General features: G+C 38.5%; 1 protein-coding gene across 7 annotated transcripts in view; it reads left to right on the forward strand.

The window, feature by feature from the left end:
• Positions 1-17,257, forward strand: part of PTPRG (protein tyrosine phosphatase receptor type G) — a 759,442-nt gene that overhangs the window by 420,783 nt on the left and 321,402 nt on the right. For all 7 annotated transcript variants that reach the window (XM_032149389.3, XM_032149390.2, XM_058437116.1 and 4 more), the window contains one exon: positions 16,082-16,261. In XM_032149389.3, the coding sequence (XP_032005280.1) occupies positions 16,082-16,261 (180 nt within the window). The remainder of the gene's footprint in view (positions 1-16,081; positions 16,262-17,257) is intronic.

Genomic DNA, 17,257 nt, shown 5'->3' on the forward strand with positions numbered 1-17,257 from the left:
TGGAAGTTTATGACCTACAGTGAATTTGAGAATTGTGTGAGATGACTCTTGGAAAGCACTTAGCACAAATCTCTGGTAACAGCTAGTACTCTGTATCAGCCTGTAATTTTGTTCTTGGCTGTTTTCCTCATTCTCAAAACACTTTCCTTGACCTCACTCTTGGAGGTGCTATATGGGGCCTCAGAAATATGTTTTATTTCTAATGAGGTTCTTCACTGCAAATCTCCCAGCACTAGTCTTTGGTTTAGCATTTGAGAAACACTGTCATCATCCATGACCATTGTCAGTGAGCTGCCCCATCTCACCATGTGAGTCCTAAAATGAAACTGTGTTTCACTTAAAAATAGAGTTCTACATATCTTTCTGAAAGATACTTTTTTTTTAATGGTGACCACTTTGTTTGCTGTCAATATAAATATATCGCTTCTGTAACTCTGACAGTTGCATGTGTTTCTCCTCCATCAATGATCTATTTAGCCCCTAAAATTATAATAATTCCTGTGGTCTGTAAAGATTTTCATCAAACATTTTATGTCGATCACAAATTTAGACACAATGAAAAACAAGAGAGCCGGCCATTTTTGTGTTTTCACTGATTTGCTCTTTTTTATGTATTCTCCTTGTATACCCCTATTTATTTGATGCAGTTTTATTTGCTAAATACCCCCACTGTCATGTGTTGGATTACAAAGGTGAAGTTCTATGTCCTACCCTTGAAGAACCGTGTTCTAATATTCCCCAAGGGAGGTCCCTTGTTACCTACTGTTGGGAACCCTGCAGTGTGCTGGAAAACATTACTACATTTCCAAGTGCAACTGAAATGGATGCATTTCAGCAAGATCCTTGACAGAATATCTCTTGATATTCTGAGTTGACATGGAGAAATGAGGATTCATAATAGATTGAAAAACCCTTCCCAGGGAATTGTAGATAATGCACTACTGTAATGATGGAGAGTTCTATCTTTAGCCCTGGGCTTTTGAGCATTTCTATCAAACAGCTTGAAAAAGGAGATGGATTTATTAAATTTGTGAATGTTGCCAGGAGGCATAGGTCAGAAATTGGATAACAGTCAGTATCTCCCTAGTTCCCAAGAGGTCCGATGGGTGAAATTTAAATATAATGCAGTAGAGAAGCAACAGGTAATGCAGTGTAATGGAAGAGTTGTATAAACTTGGGTCTAAATCACAGCATCAGCTTGTTTACTTGTACTAATGGGTATATTAGCAACTTACAGGGTTCTCATATGCGGTTAACATAAAATATAATATTGACTTTTTAATAATAAATTGTCTCATTTTTAGTTTCAAATGAAGTATTTGTTTTAATATGGATCTGATATAACATCACATGGAAAAGACTGTAGGGTCTTTTGAAAAAAAATTTTTTTGAGAGGGAGTCTCGGTGTCTTGCCCAGGCTGGCGTCCAATGGTGCAATCTCGGCTCACAGCAACCTCTGCTTCCCCAGTTCAAGCAATTTTTCCTTGCCTCAGCCTCCCAAGTAGCTGGGATTACAGGCGCTCACCATCATGCCCGGCTAATTTTTGTATTTTTATATAGATGAGGTTTCAACCTGTTGGCCAGCCTGTCCTTCAACTGCCGACCTCAGGTGTTCTGCCATGCCTTGGCCTCCCAAAGTGCTACAATTACAGGTGTGAGCCACCGCGCCTGGCTTATAGGGGCCTTTTCTACCTTATAATTCCATAATGCATTGTTTCTCAACCTTGTTTATTATTGCCTATATCCCTAGGAGTCTTTTCAGACATTTTCTCTTTAATCACCCCCTAGTCCCTGAGGTTTTAATACCACAGATAGATTGTATATCTGATTATGTGCTCTATGTATATTTGTGCCTTAAACGTAAAAAAGAGTAAGATATTTCTGCCCTCCCCCACCCTCCACACTCCAAGAACAAACTTTTACCTCACCAGGAGCAAGACCACACCACTAGAGGCAGTGTCACCCCCATTGAGAATGCATGCTATGATGTGATAAAACCTCAGGGGTTTTAGAGTTCATCGAGAATGTCCTGAGATCAAGGTCTCATGAGTTCTCTAATTGTGTGTCTAATTTTTTAACACGTTTTTGTTTAATTATAGAAGTACTACATGTATTTTCAAAATAAGTATCTCCCTGGATCACGCATGTATGTTTTGATTTCCAGAAGTCATCATCATTAATGGTTTAGGAAGTTTCCTTGTAATTTTTGTGTATCTACAATTACTGGTTTTGATTTGTATTAATTTTTTCTTTACATGATGTGATATATTTCTGTAATAATAGTTCTGCAACTAGCTTTTTTTTCACAGAATGGCATTAGATACTTCTACCTCCATTTGAAATTTATATAGTTTTTAAAAAAATTTAACTTTTAAATTGGTAAGATATTTATATGATTCAGTGTTCAAAGAGTATAAAATAATTAGTAAAAAATTGCTCCTATTTCCTCTTCCTCTGTTAATGTTATAGTGTCTTAAATATGTTTACAGAGATACTGTATGGATGTAAAGATGAATCTGTATCGCCACTTATTTTCTCATATTAGAAACACAAATGGTGTAACATAATGCATGTTGGGGGCCGGGCGTGGTGGCTCACACTTGTAATCCCAGCACTTTGGGAGGCCGAGGCGGGCGGATCACGAGGTCAGGAGATCGAGACCACGGTGATACCCCGTCTCTACTAAAAATACAAAAAATTAGCCGGGCGTGGTGGTGGGCGCCTGTAGTCCCAGCTACTCGGAGAGGCTGAGGCAGGAGAATGGCGTGAACCCGGGAGGCGGAGCTTGCATTGAGCTGAGATTGCGCCACTGCACTCCAGCCTGGGCGACAGAGCGAGACTCTGTCTCAAAAAAAAAAAAAAAGAAAAAGAAAAAAAAACATAATGCATGTTGAGTTTTTCAATTAAAAATGTAACTTGGAGGTCTTTTCATTTGAGTTTAAAGAGGTTTATTTTTTCCCCCAGTGAATTCCAGACTATTTCATTGTATTGATTTGCCATAGTTTAGTTAACTAGCCCTTGAGTGATAGATGTTTATTTTGTTTCCAGTGTTGGATATTACTAGCAGTGCTGCCATGACTAACTTTAACCTTGTAAAAATGCAAAGTGTATCTGTAGGATTAACGCTAGGTTCAAAGCAGTGCACATTTATAATTTTAATAGTGATTGCCAAATTTTTTTCCATAAGAATTATATCACTCTCCCAGTAGTGATAAAACAAAGTGCTGATTTGAATACATCCTTGCTGCTAACTGTGTGTAATCAAAAGTCTTGAATGTTTGCAAATTTAGTAGGTGAAAATCTCACCTATAGAGTTTTAATTTGTGTTTCGCATTATTTTTGAGGAGCAGCAACTTTTTCTACGTTAAGGAGCCATTTGTATTTCCTTTTTGTTTTTTTTTTCAATTGTTCATATCCTTTACCTTTTTTTTGTTTTTGAGACAGAGTCTCGCTCTGTCACCCAGGCTGGAGTGCAGTGGTGCAATCTCTGCTCACTGCAAGCTCCACCTGCCGGGTTCACACCATTCTCCTGCCTCAGCCTCGCGAGTAGCTGGGACTACAGGTGCCCGCCACCACACCAGCCTAATTTTTTGTATTTTTAGTAGAGACGGGGTTTCACCGTGTTAGCCAGGATGGTCTAGATCTCCTGACCTCGTGTTCCGCCCACCTCGGCCTCCCAAAGTGCTGAGATTACGGGCGTGAGGCACCGCATCCGGCCTCCTTTACCCGTTTTTATGTGAGATTTGGGGTTTATTCTTTTTCTTTTTTTTTTTTTTTGAGACACAGTCTCGCTCTGTCGCCCAGGCTGGAGTCCAGGGGTGTGATCTAGGCTCATTTGCAGCCTCAGCCTCCCGAGTTCAAGCGATTCTCATGCCCCAGGCTCCTGAGTAGCTGGGATTGCAGGCACCTGCCACCAGACTCAACTAATTTTTGTATTTTTAGTAGAGACGGGGTTTTGCTGTGCTGGCCAGGCTGTTCTCAAACTCCTGACCTCAAGTGATCTGCTCGCCTCGGCCTCCCAGAGTGCTGGGATTACAAGTGTAAGCCGCCACGCCTGGCTGACATTTAGAGCTGACTGATTTCTAGAATCTCTTTGCATACTAGAGAACTTTTACTTTTGTAGTATGGATTGCATATGTGTTTTGCTGGTCATTTGTCTTTTGATGTTTTTTACCATAGTTCCTCCAATGCAGAACATTGAGTATTCTTTATTGTATTTGATTTTATCAGTCTTTTTTGACTTTTACTTAATATGTAGAAATGCTTTCCCTACTCTAATTCTTCCCACGATTGCTTCTTATACTTTTATATATTTATTTTAAACATTTAAATCTTGGATTCATTTGAGGTTTGTCCTAGAGTAAAGTCATCTAGTTTTGGACCATTGCATAGTATTATGTAATAAAATAAGTTTGCTTAGCAAGTTTCTAGTGGTGGATATTTGCATTATTGCCAATTCTTTCATATTATAAACATTGCTGAAATTTAGTATGCTTTCATGTAAACATATGTATTAAGTTGCTGGTACATAAGGTATGCAGATGTACATGTTACCTATGTGCTGTATTTCTGCCAGGGAAGCAATATTTTGTGATTTAGAGCCAAGGTCAACAAACAGTTTCTGTAAGGGCAGATGATAAATATTTTAGACTTTGCTGTCTCTTTTAAAACTACTCAAATCTGATCTTTAGACAATATATGAATGAATGGATATGACCAAGTTCCAATAAAACTGTTTATAAAAACAGGTTGTGGGCTGGATTTGACTCACAGGCTGTAGTTTGCAAACCCCTGTTTTGGAGCATGCTTTAGTCCCATAGATCTGGCGATGACTGTTTGATCTTACACATACTACACAAGGGCAAGTTTTCTAGCTTCTGAGCCTCAGTTTCATTATCTGTAAAATGGGGAAGCTAGGGCATATTTGACACAAGTGGTTGAAAGGATCAAAGAAGATAAAATGTAGAAAGTTTTCATTACAATGAATATAGTGAATATTCTCCAAATGGATGATGGATTGTTGATGTTAGTCATTTGATAGCAGAAGTAGGACTTGGATGTTTAAAAACTCAGCTATCAAGATAATTCAGATTTTGATGCAATATGGTTGATTATTGATTTTTCCTTTTGGTTCTGAGTTCAATAGTCTTTGCACAGCACCGTTACTGATAATATCTTTCTTTGTCTGCTCATCACAGATTTTTTGAACTCTTTTAAAATTTTATGACACTTTTGAAATATTATCTGTTTTGATAACTGAATTTTTGGTGAGTGCCTTGTTTGCCTTACCCTAGTCCTATCCCTGTTGAACAGATATGAAAACAGACAAGTCGCTGACATCATGGAGCTCATTTTGTCATGGGCCTTGTACTAGGAAGAGAAATTAACAAAGCTAACGAAATAGAGAGTGGCGAGGGGTGCTCTTTTAGATAGTTAGGTCAGAAGGCCTCTCTGATTAGGTGATTTTTATGACTATTATTTCTGCTAAAATCCCTCTAATTTTTTTCCTCGGTCTCATTTACTGGAAGTTACTTACACTATGAATTTATCGAAATAGAAGTACAAGTTACAATCAAGTATTCACAGTGTGACAGTGGGACCCAGAATTCATCATGTTGTTTTGGCTTTACCTCATAAATATGGTGCTTTCTGTCTAGACGTTTCCCCAGATAGCATTTAATAGTTAATATATTTTGGAGCAAACATTCCTCCTTTTATGGTTGTCACAGGAAGGGAGTTAATCATCCTGTCTGCACCCTGCGAAGTGTTTCCTGGTCCCACATCCCATCCACAGCAGGCCTCTGTGCTGTTGAGTGAGTGCCTTGTAAAACCGTTTTTAATTTCTTTTTTTTCCTCTCAGCCTTTATGTCAGTAGGTTGGTATACAGACCCTCAGCCCTCCTAAACACCAAACTCCCAAATTCTGTCTCTGGGAATTTTTCCCTTTTCCTACTTGTGACTGAAATTTCTCATGAGCTTGAGCATCTTTTTCTTTTTCTTTTTTTTTTTTTTTTTGAGACAGAGTCTCCCTGTGTCCCCCAGGCTGGAGTGCGGTGGCGCGATCTCGGCTCACTGTAAGTCCCGCCTCCGGTTGTGGTGGCGGGCGCCTGTAGTCCCAGCTACTCGGAGAGGCTAATTTTTTGTATTTTTTAGTAGAGACGGGGTTTCACCGTGGTCTCGATCTCCTGACCTCGTGATCCGCCCGCCTCGGCCTCCCAAAGTGCTGGGATTACAAGCGTGAGCCACCGCGCCCGGCCGCATCTTTTTCAATGTTAAACAAAACCTTATGGAGCATGATACTGAGTAATGGTGTGAAAAAGCCCTTCCATACAAAGACACGAAATCCTGGCCATGTTTAAACCAGACCTTAACTGTCAGTTTTGTTTTGCTCTCTGGGTTGCGTCTCTGACCTTTCAGAATAATGTGTGCTCACCTCAGCAAGTCCTTCCCACATGATAACTTGAGCGGTGGCATGTCTCTGAGGTGGAAGCCTTCGGCAAGAGGCAGCTATTCCCATTAAGTGCTTCATGGATTTTTATCCCATGACCACTGTGTTAACAGTAAAACTTTACAGCAATGGACTTCAGAGCTGGTTTCTTCTTCTTTTGTCTAAATGAGATCTTTAAAACCTTAGCCAAGTTCGTCCTTCTCTTACAGGGAAAGAAGATAGGAAGAAAGAGGGAGAAGGAGGAGGGAATTTAGGGTTGTTATTTTTATATATTCCATCCAGAATGCATTCCTGATTTTTATCTTTATAATTTGACATTTTCGTCATAGTGAAAACATTGAATAATTTAAATGTTGGTCTTCTTAAACCAGCATTTTGATTATATCCTGTATTTATTAGTTACAAATAGCACAAAGCCTACTCAGATGGGTTAAAATACAAAGGCAGTTAAAACTGAAAAGTCTAGAGATGAAATTTAAATTTCAGGCATGGTTTGATCAGATCTTCCTCTCTATTTTCCCCCCTTTCTCTTGTTACTGTCTTTTTACTTTTCAGCTTTGGCCTTCGGCTGCTTCCCTCCTGATTGCAGGTCATTCTGCTCCCTTCCTTCTTCATTCACATTCAAGGGAGGAGGGCCTCTTCTATCCCACAGGCTCTGAACAAAATTTTGGGCCTTGCCTTGTGAATAGTACCAACCTAAACCAGTCCCTCTGTATTAGTCCATTCTCGTGCTGCTATGAAGAAATACTTGAGACTGGGTAACTTATAAAGAAAAGAGGTTCAATTGACTCATCGTTCCAAATGGCTGGGGAGGCCTCAGGAAACTTAGAATCGTGGCAGAAGGCACCTCTTCACTGGGCGGCAGGACAGAGATTGAGTGCCCAGCACAGGGGGAAACCCCTTATAAAACCGTCAGATCTCTTGAGAACTCACTCAGTATCACTGGAACAGGATGGGGGAAACTGCCCATATGACTCACTTTCCTCCACCTTGTCGCTTCCATGACACATGGGGATTACAGGAACTACAATTCAAGATGACATTTGGGTGGGGACATAGCCAAGCCATATCACCCTCTGAACTGAGAAATCTTCCAGGCACTAATTGGCTTAGGCCTGGGTTAACACCCTTTGCTGATTCAATCTCTTGTCAAGGAGGATGAGATTCCACTAGTTGCCATATACTAGTCAGGTGCAGTTTCTGAAGCTGGGTCAGGGTCATGCCATTTAGATGTTAGTATTTGGATGTGTGTTCCTAGAGGAAAGTGTGGATAATCATGTTTAGTGAGTACTTGGTGTGTGCCAAGTACTGTTGGACATGATCTTGGTGTAAATCATTTATTAAACCCTTATCACATCCTTGTGGTTACTTTTAGTAAGGTACTTGGTGGGGTTTGGAGGTCGGCTGGACTATCAACAAATATTTTGTGTCTATTTGATTCTTCTAGGTATTTAAAGGACGTGCTCTGATTGAATTTAGAACTCTTAGGAGCTTTAGAAGTGATCTAATGTAACGCTGTAATTTACATGTAACAAAATTGAATTTTTATAAAACATCACCACTGCCATATTCACGTCCAGTCTCCAGAGATGAAACTGGAATGGAAAGAGCAAATATGTGATATGACTGTCCCCCTAGAAAGGTATTGCTCATTAATCTTGTCTTTATGAATAACTAGTCATACAATTTGTGAGTTATTTGGAGCCAACACGCAAGGTAAATCTTACTTGTTATCCTTGAACTAGAACTCAAGTTGCCAGCCAACCTTCCCCAGTGCTCTTTGTACTTTGTTGTGTGATCTTTTTAATCTTTGGGTGATTGTTTCTATTATGTCTTGATGGAAAGTCAGGATTCTAAAAGAACATATTTGTCAAAATGTTGACTATTTGAGGGTGTACCTAACTTTAAGGTTGAAAAGTTTAGATCTGGAACCAACTCATCTCCATTTTATAAACACTTAAGATGTTTGGCATTGGCCAGTAAGAATTGTGGTAACTTTGTTAGTATCTCAGATACTCGTTGAAGCCAGTTACATGTTGTATCTATGAGAAGCAGGAATAAAGTTGGTACAACTTTAAGTCAGACTAGTTAGGTTTTGGGTGAATAAATGATCCCAATTATTGGTAGACATTTTTAATGAATGTTTGGATGTGGGGTGGATTCAACTTGAAAGATACAGCTTTTAAATCCCAGATACACCTAAACATGCATAGGTCAAAGACTTTTAAGGCTTTGAAGGACCTTCAGAATCTTGCAGTGTGGATGGCATGCGTGTTCATGGTTTGTACTCTAATAATGTCATATTACTCACCCATGCAGGCATCACTAATCAGTCAACTCCTTTTGAGCCTTTGCTCAGCCTAGAGGTCTGCGGCTCAGAAGTAAAAGGTAGCCATTATTGCCATCTTTACTCTTTTTAATACCCTCCTTTTCCAGAACAGTAAAACAGGCTCCAGAGAAGCTTTTACCATCAGGGTTAGAGTCTGGGACCTCCAATTTAGGCACTGGTACTGAATGAAATTTTACCTGAAATAGTTTTAACATCCAGTCCTAAAATAGACACCCTGGGAAATTAGACAGACAATGGTATTCAAAAATGAACAAAGTAGTTTCTATTTCTGGTGTTACTGTCTGATATTACTTCTGGTATTATGGTTAATTGTTGATAGTTTTCTTAAAGCACACCATTGATACGAAATGGAGTACTGCAGTTTTTATACCTAGAATTTAAAACCAAAAAATGTGTAAGTGTATTTCATTATTTGCAAAGTAACTTTATATTTTCTTAACTGGCTTAAAATTTAGAAGATTTCTATCAACAAAGTTGAACAGCTTTATAATTGAATACGAATAAAGTAAAAATAGTGGCAAGCCGTAATATGCATGCCTTTTAAGACTTTTTCCATTTTTCGTGTACACACAAACAATAAATGCACAAGAAGTAATTAAGCTACCAGTACTGGAGAATGCAAAAGAATTGTAAGCAGAATCCCATAAAGATTTTAATTAAAACATGGAATAATTTAAACATGTGTATTTGATTTCGGGTAAAAAGCATTAATTATAATAGGTAGAAATGATAAACATATTTTTGGATTGTTGCTGTTGGTTAAAAGCAGACAACAAGATGCAGAGTAATAAGCCTGGATTCAGGTAATATTTGTAATGTAAGTTTATTGAGGAAGGCATTAATAAGCATATTTGACTAGAAACAGTTCATAACATGTATATTGGTTTTGTTTTTTAATTAGATTTAGACAGAATTCATTATTTTTAATGGCTTTTCATTAGTGAATAGGAACCATTATTTGGATCTATTGTGGTAAAATAAATTCAAGGTACATGCTTATTTTCAGCAAAGAACCTCTTATGTATTTAAAGAAACCACTGTTTGGAATATGAATCATAGATAGGTATGTGAAATTCCTTGCTTTTAGACAAAGTATGATTTCTGTGCTCATACAACTTTTATCTTAGGTCAGTTATGAACAGAGAACTATACTGAAGTGAGAAGGTTTGCTTAAATTTTAGAAAATTCTTGTTGTTGACCAGTTTTATTTGTCCTTATTTGGACTTTTCAAGTACTATTGCTGGGGGTGATGGTAGGGCAACATTAAGGTGTTTCTCTCAGATTTTCATTTGATATTTGTTTGAATAGAATTAACTAGCATTGATTTAAAATTCATATGTGTCGACCAAGTCCTTTGGGCTAAATCTGCCTTAAAGAAACTGAGCATGAAGTGAAGTCTCAGATTCAAGCCCAGATTTACAGTATTTGCCATTATTTTCACGTGAAGAATTCTGTCTGCCTTAAACAGACCAGTTGGAATTCATCTCCAATCATGTGATTTATTCTCCCTACTGTAGAAATACGTCTTCCTGATGCTAGTCTACTGAATTGTAACATCTCAAAATGAGAAAAATACAGTGACTTGTTAATGGCACACTAAGGAGGTAGAAGTGGATTATTTTAATGCACAGATGAGCTATAGATTAAGCTAATGATGTTTTTCTTAATGACAGCTTTAAAAACTGAATTTCTCCAACTTTATATAAGGTTTTTATATAAGCTTAAATAATATCACCCATGAACTTGATTATTTTCTTTCCCCTAGTCTCTTGTTTCCCTCGTCTTTTGTGTTTTGCAGACTCAACCTTTATCCAAAAAGGATATGACAGTCATCCCAGTATTACCCATAAATCAGTGTCCATCTCCCTCATCTCTCATGCCATAGACACGGCCTAAGTGCATACCAGTAAATCCAGTGAAACCTGGATAGTAAAATTTAACTCATTTAACACAACTTATATTTTACTTGGCTTCTATGCAGTTTCCTCCATAATTTCTTCATTTCGTTGGCAGAGTAGCCACAGAAGAATGACCTTTTGACAAGGACTTACTAGGAACCCAACATGGGTGTGTTTACTATTAACTGAGCACCAAACTTTACTCAGAGCTCATGAGTTTTTCCATTAATTTTTGTTTTTGATTCCACCATTCAATCTAGAGCACCACATTCTATTTATTGTCTCTGTCTCCTTAATCTTCTCTGGTCTCTGACAGTGTTTTAGTCTTTCTCACGACCTTGACACTTTTGAGGAATGTTTGTCAATTATATAGAATGTTCCCCAATTTGGGTTTGTCTGATGTATTCCCCATGATTATACCAGGGTTGTGAATTTTTGGAAAGAATACCACGGAGGTGATTTGCCCTTCTTACCACTTCTTGTCAGATGTCCAAGGTAGCCACGTGGTCTCATTGGGGATGTTAACCTTCATCACTTGACTAAGGTGATGTTTGCTAGGGCTCTCCACTGGGAACTTACTCACTAAATCTAGCCAAAGATGGGATTAAGCTCTTCTTGCCAGAGGGGCGAACTCTACTTTTGACTCTTGGCCTCTGCCCAAATGGGAAATGCCTGAGTAAGATGACCACAGGCTAGTAAACTTCTCTGCACTGCCGGAAGTGACTTCACTCAAGTGTCATCCCCACCATAAGTTCTCTCCTGGGGAGGTGGGGCCCTTCCTCTCCCTTTCCATGCCATGAAATGCTTGCACCCACCTGCCTTAGCCGTTGGGTGGGCTACATGTCTGTTCTATCCATTGCCTAGTTTCTTGACAATCTGCTATACATTTACAAGCCAGTAACAAAGGCAGTAATTATTGCGGGCAGCACTTACTGAACTTCCAGTGTTTGATAATGCTCTAAGCACATGGATTATCTAATATAATCCTACAGCCACCCTTTGGTATCTGGGCACCTCATTGTACAGAGGAGAGGCTGTGAGCCACAGGCAGCTTAAATTGTCCAAGGGAACTGGGGCAGCCCTGCTCCTTATCTCCCATTTCTCAGCACTGTCTAGGACTGAGCAAGTGTTGATTCTGTATTTAAATTGATAACAGTGATGGATTGATCATTAAGACTAAATTTCCTCTTTGATTGACCTTCTTTGATTACAGAGGTCTGTTAAAGCACAGAAAAAATAAGAGCAGTTTAAAAATGATGATGCTTCACAGAAGGCATTGAAAGCAAGAGTTCTACTGCACCCTTTCTTTAAAAAGCCGTAGTCGCCTTTGCTGGGCTTGTTAAATTTGCACATGGATTCTTTCGTGGACATCACATATTTGCAGCTTATTTTACCTTGTCACAGTTCAAATGAATTTAATATATTAGTGAAGAACGAAAAGGAGTATTTACTCCTGAAGTTGACATCCTGGCTCTGGAGACCAAGGGAGTGAGGAATATTTAGCAAGAAGTCAGCAGATAGATGTATAAACTCAAACTGAAATAAATATGACAATCATCATATTGAACAATCATATTTAATATGACAATCATCATATTTAATATGTTTGAATCATATTAAAGAGTGGAACTCTGTCACTCTTTAATGTCTTCTTTCAGTTCTCTCTTCTTTCAATTCATTTATTTGTACTTAAAAATATGTTTTAAGGGCTTACTGTATGTGAGCCCCTGTGATAGGCATTGGAATGAATTTGTACAAGATACAGAAGGAACCAGTTCTCAGAGTTTACCACTAGTGGGGAAGACAGATATTTAGGTATAAATGGTAAATTATACAATAGTGATAATGGGGTCCAAAGGAAACCAAGAACCCTTGTGTATCCCTCACAAAGGGACGTTTACCCTGAGATCAAACTTTTAGCCGGGGGTTTCAGATGTGTTTATTGAATTCATTAAAAAGAATATATTTGTCGTCACATGTTGAATGAGAAACACTATTACATTCCCTTAGTACTTAGAGGTTGGCAGTATGTCTCAATCAAAATCTCATTTCTTTAAGACTTTGATCAGGTGAACAGGAAATTACTTTTGGCAGCCCAAACTGCCCTTTGGTTTCTACCCCTGCCCTTACCTCTTCCCTTTTGAGAACACGGACTTGTGTACTAGATTGACGTGTTGGAGTTGGTGAGCCATTCAGAAGGATCTCGCTGCCAAAATACAGATGTCTTGTTACTTCTAAGAAAGAGTCAGTAAGAGGAAACTAAAGTGCAAGTGACTTCTTATTCTTATTTTAGATGGGTAATACCATGTCTGAGACAGGAAGACTTCTTGTTAAGTGTTCATCTCTTCCCAACTAGCTTTAAGTTAACCATAGTCTTTATTTAGTATCTTTTTTTTTTTTACTATAAAGTATTTATTCAAATTTGTGAAAAACAAAGCATTCAATACTATGAGTCTTGTGGAACTTCAAATGATTAATGGTATAATTCTCAGTCTTTTATAAAGTGTCTTAACACTGAAGAGATTTATACAGTGTGGAATGGCAATGGTGCTTCGATGTGAGAATAGATAATCAATACCTGCAAGCTTGGAAAAAATGTTCTATTTCCTCTGCTAATGACATAGGGGTTTTTGCAAGGCAAGAGTGTTTGAAGCATGAAGTACTCCAAAGAAGAATTAATTTGAAATCTGAAGTGGAAGATCAGTTTCAATTAAAATTGCACTTGAACGTATATTAGGTGGAAGTGTGAAAGCAAGCATGTAGTCGGCTTAAATCTTCAGATTGTTACCAGTGAATAAATGAATCCCACTGATATGAACCCAGATTATATTTTTATAGAGTGATAAATTATATTTTACCCATGTCTGGAAGGTTATGAGAAATAATATGAATGGCAAGTACTTTTCTGACGTTGCAGAGTATTTTTTAAATTGTTAGTAGTAGGAGGATAATTATCAGGTATCTGTTTTTACGAATGATGGCTTGCATCTATTATTTCAGTCATATGTATTTGGATTTATTTTAGTGTGTCCGATATCATTTTTCTCTGTTGAGTGTAATTTTATTGTACTGTTAAGTTTCTAGAAGGCATGCATACATACACATATGATATTATGATATTAAAACATTAGGATTGTATAATTTGGATTTACAAGCGCAATTGTGGCTAAGTAAAATTCCTATTTTGGTCAGCCGTCTAATAAATCAACAATCACTTTATTTGGTTTTTCAATGGATTCTTTTGGCATCTGGAAGAAAATTTAAGCTGTAGACAGGATAATTAGAGCCATTCCTTATGTCTCCTTCCTCTCCTTTTTTTTTTTCTCCAAATATATAGATGCAAGATGAAAATAAAGTTTGGCCAAAATAAAATTTGGCTAAGTATATGGCAAATGCATACTATCCCTTTGTGACTCATCACAGTCATAGGGAATTTGACAAAGAGGTAAAAAAAAATACATGAGTGAAAAGCCTATGACAATTTAGTTGGAATCGTTCAGTGAAGAAAATGGTGATGTGAACTTTTTCCAGATAGTAGCGTGACACTTACAAATGACTTAAAAGTGCTCGAAGGTTGCTAGACCTTTGCCAGTCAGCGAACATATTCGTTTGGATAGTCTGTTTTTATCTTACTCTTTGGGCTGAGGATTAGGGAGAATGACTTAAGCATTAGAGTGAGGCTGCGGTATTTTCCAGATAGCAAAAATATGCATCATTCTTAAGGAGCTATATCCATTGCTCTTGCAGCCCTGAAACCTCTGTTACCATAATGGAAAATACTTTCTGTGATTGTACCATTTTTCTTGTACCATTGTTTATATCTACTGTGAGCTGTTATCAGTTTTTGGGGAATGGGGAAAGCCATGGCAAATGATTGGGTGGCAGCCACTCATGTGGGCTCTTATTTAGTGGTAGGGAGGTTTATCTACTACTAAACTAACAAGGCTAGTAGTTAGACTTACCTACTAATAAACTAAACAAGATTTCTCTGTGTCTTCCATTGTACGAGGCTAGGTATACAGGAGGCACAAAAATCCCCACCCATCCACCAGTATTTCTGTAGATGAATGTATATACACACATTAAGCTTTCTCCTTGGGAAGCCTGTGTTTTACTTGCTAAAAATTGTGAAGTTTATTCTTATCTAATTCTCAATAAAGGATTCAGTCTTACTCTTTCCAGCAAAAGTTGTTTCAGCAGGCTACTCCCGCTTTGTTGTGTCAGCGAGGTTAAAAGTAGGATGCGGGCCGGGCGCGGTGGCTCACGCTTGTAATCCCAGCACTTTGGGAGGCCGAGACGGGCGGATCACGAGGTCAGGAGATCGAGACCACGGTGAAACCCCGTCTCTACTAAAAATACACAAAATTAGCCGGGCGTGGTGGCGGGCGCCTGTAGTCCCAGCTACTCGGAGAGGCTGAGGCAGGAGAATGGCGTGAACCCGGGAGGCGGAGCTTGCAGTGAGCCGAGATTGCGCCACTGCACTCCAGCCTGGGCGACAGAGCGAGAGTCCGTCTCAAAAAAAAAAAAAAAAGTAGGATGCGGAGAAGTCTAAGAGCTTGTAGTCAAGGTAATAGAAACTGCTCCTGTAGTATTTCACTTCCAAATAGGGCAGGGAGGCAAATGCAGTGTGTTTTCTGTATTTATGCCTGATTGGTACCTATTAGAATTATGCTGTATGGATGTGCTTTCTTCCTTTATTTCTGTGGCATATGTTCCCCCAAAGTCTTTGTTTATATGAGTGCAGAGTTCAGTCTGAAGGTAACTTTATACCTGCATTTTCTATGAGAGAGGAGGATTAAAAAGGAGAGATGAGCGTCTTAACACTCCAGTGTACAAATGAGGGCCAAACTGAAAAATCTTTCACAATTAGCCAAAGGAAAAACCTGCCTTTATTGCCTCCATCATTTGTAATGCCTCTCATCTAGTTTTCTGTTGCCTTTAATTTTTTTTCCCCTTTTCATGTTTACAGTGTTTTATGGGCTAAGAAGAAAGTTGTATTTAGGATATTGCTCACAATAGCAAAACATGCTAACTTGATGAAGGTTTTTTTTTGTGAATAAATGCTCTACTTATTTTAGGAAATATTTAAAAACTGTCAGAAATATGGACAACCCTAACAGCCCTTCTACACAACTCTCTTAACCTGATTAAAGATAAAGTTAGCAAATGTTTGATTGTAAATCAAGAAGCAGAACTAGCTTAAGTAACATCTTTTCTGAAATCTTCTTGCCACCTCAGGCAAATGGTTTGATTCGTAGTTTTCAGTACATTCACGTCTTTGGATTGGGGACATGTTGAGAGATGCAGTGCTCAGCTTCCTAAGATTTATTCATTTCGTCCCTGACCCTTGAACCATGAGGATTGAAGTGTTGTCTTCTTTCAACAGGTGCCTATGGTCCTGAGCACTGGGTCACATCTAGTGTCAGCTGTGGGGGCCATCACCAGTCTCCTATTGACATTTCAGACCCGTATGCGCGTGTTGGGGAAGAATACCAGGAACTGCAACTCGATGGCTTCGACAATGAGTCTTCTAACAAAACCTGGATGAAAAACACAGGGAAAACAGGTAGACAATGGCTTCTTTATTTGTCCACAGAGCAACATGAACTGCTTTTGGATGTCTCTGGTGTTTACCTTAACCATGACTTGCTCCTTAAGTGTAATGCACATTGCTGTAGGGAGCCTAAATAAGTCCTTAGTTTCAGAACAAGTTACGTAACTCAGTAACTCACTCTGTGGCTGATCACCCTGTGGCTTCATTTTTTAAAAAATATAAACTATAGATAATAAAATATTATACATCTAGACCTAGGGTTGTAGTGATTAAATGAGTTAATAGATGTAAGGTATGTAGAAGGACTTTCAGAAAGCTACCCAATATGGTAGCCACTAGCCACATGTGACTATTTCCATTTAAGTTTTAATTAAAAATTAAATGGAAATAGTACTAGGTACATTTCAAGTGCTTATCAGCCACATGCGGCTAGTGACTACCCTACTGGGCAGCCCAGACAGAGGACATTCTCTCATTGCAGAAAGTTCTATCAGGTAACATTGTGCCAAATATGCAAATGAAAACAGAATTCTTATCTTCCTTGAGATTTTGCTTTATTAATATTTTTTATTACTTCTGAGTATAGATGAACTGTCTCATCCCTTTGTGTATCAGACCAGCAATTCAATTCTTCCACTTGTCATTTTGGGATTTGTGAATATGCAGCATCGTCTTTTTACCATTGCTAATGCGAAGAGCTGCCTCCCTCTCAATTACTGTTGTGCAAATATCAGCTTATAGATTGTCCTTGTAAGTAGCAGAGAATGCCTTGCTGTGCTCCACTGTACGATCTGAAAATAAGCTCTGGGATGTTATATTACATCTCTGCTTAGTGCTACCTGGGGTTCTGTTGATGCCTAAAGATATTTTTCACTCTTATTGCTTAACTACTTACAACTTCAGCCCATTAAAGCAAGTTTTTTTCTCTCTTTCTCTTTTTAAAGTGAACTCTTTGTAACCAAGGATGTCACTGTGCACCACTGTTAGTAATCCCTTTCAGGAGCCTTG

Source organism: Hylobates moloch, unplaced genomic scaffold (genome assembly GCF_009828535.3).
Source record: "Hylobates moloch isolate HMO894 unplaced genomic scaffold, HMol_V3 SCAFFOLD_4, whole genome shotgun sequence".
Lineage (NCBI taxonomy): Eukaryota > Metazoa > Chordata > Mammalia > Primates > Hylobatidae > Hylobates > Hylobates moloch.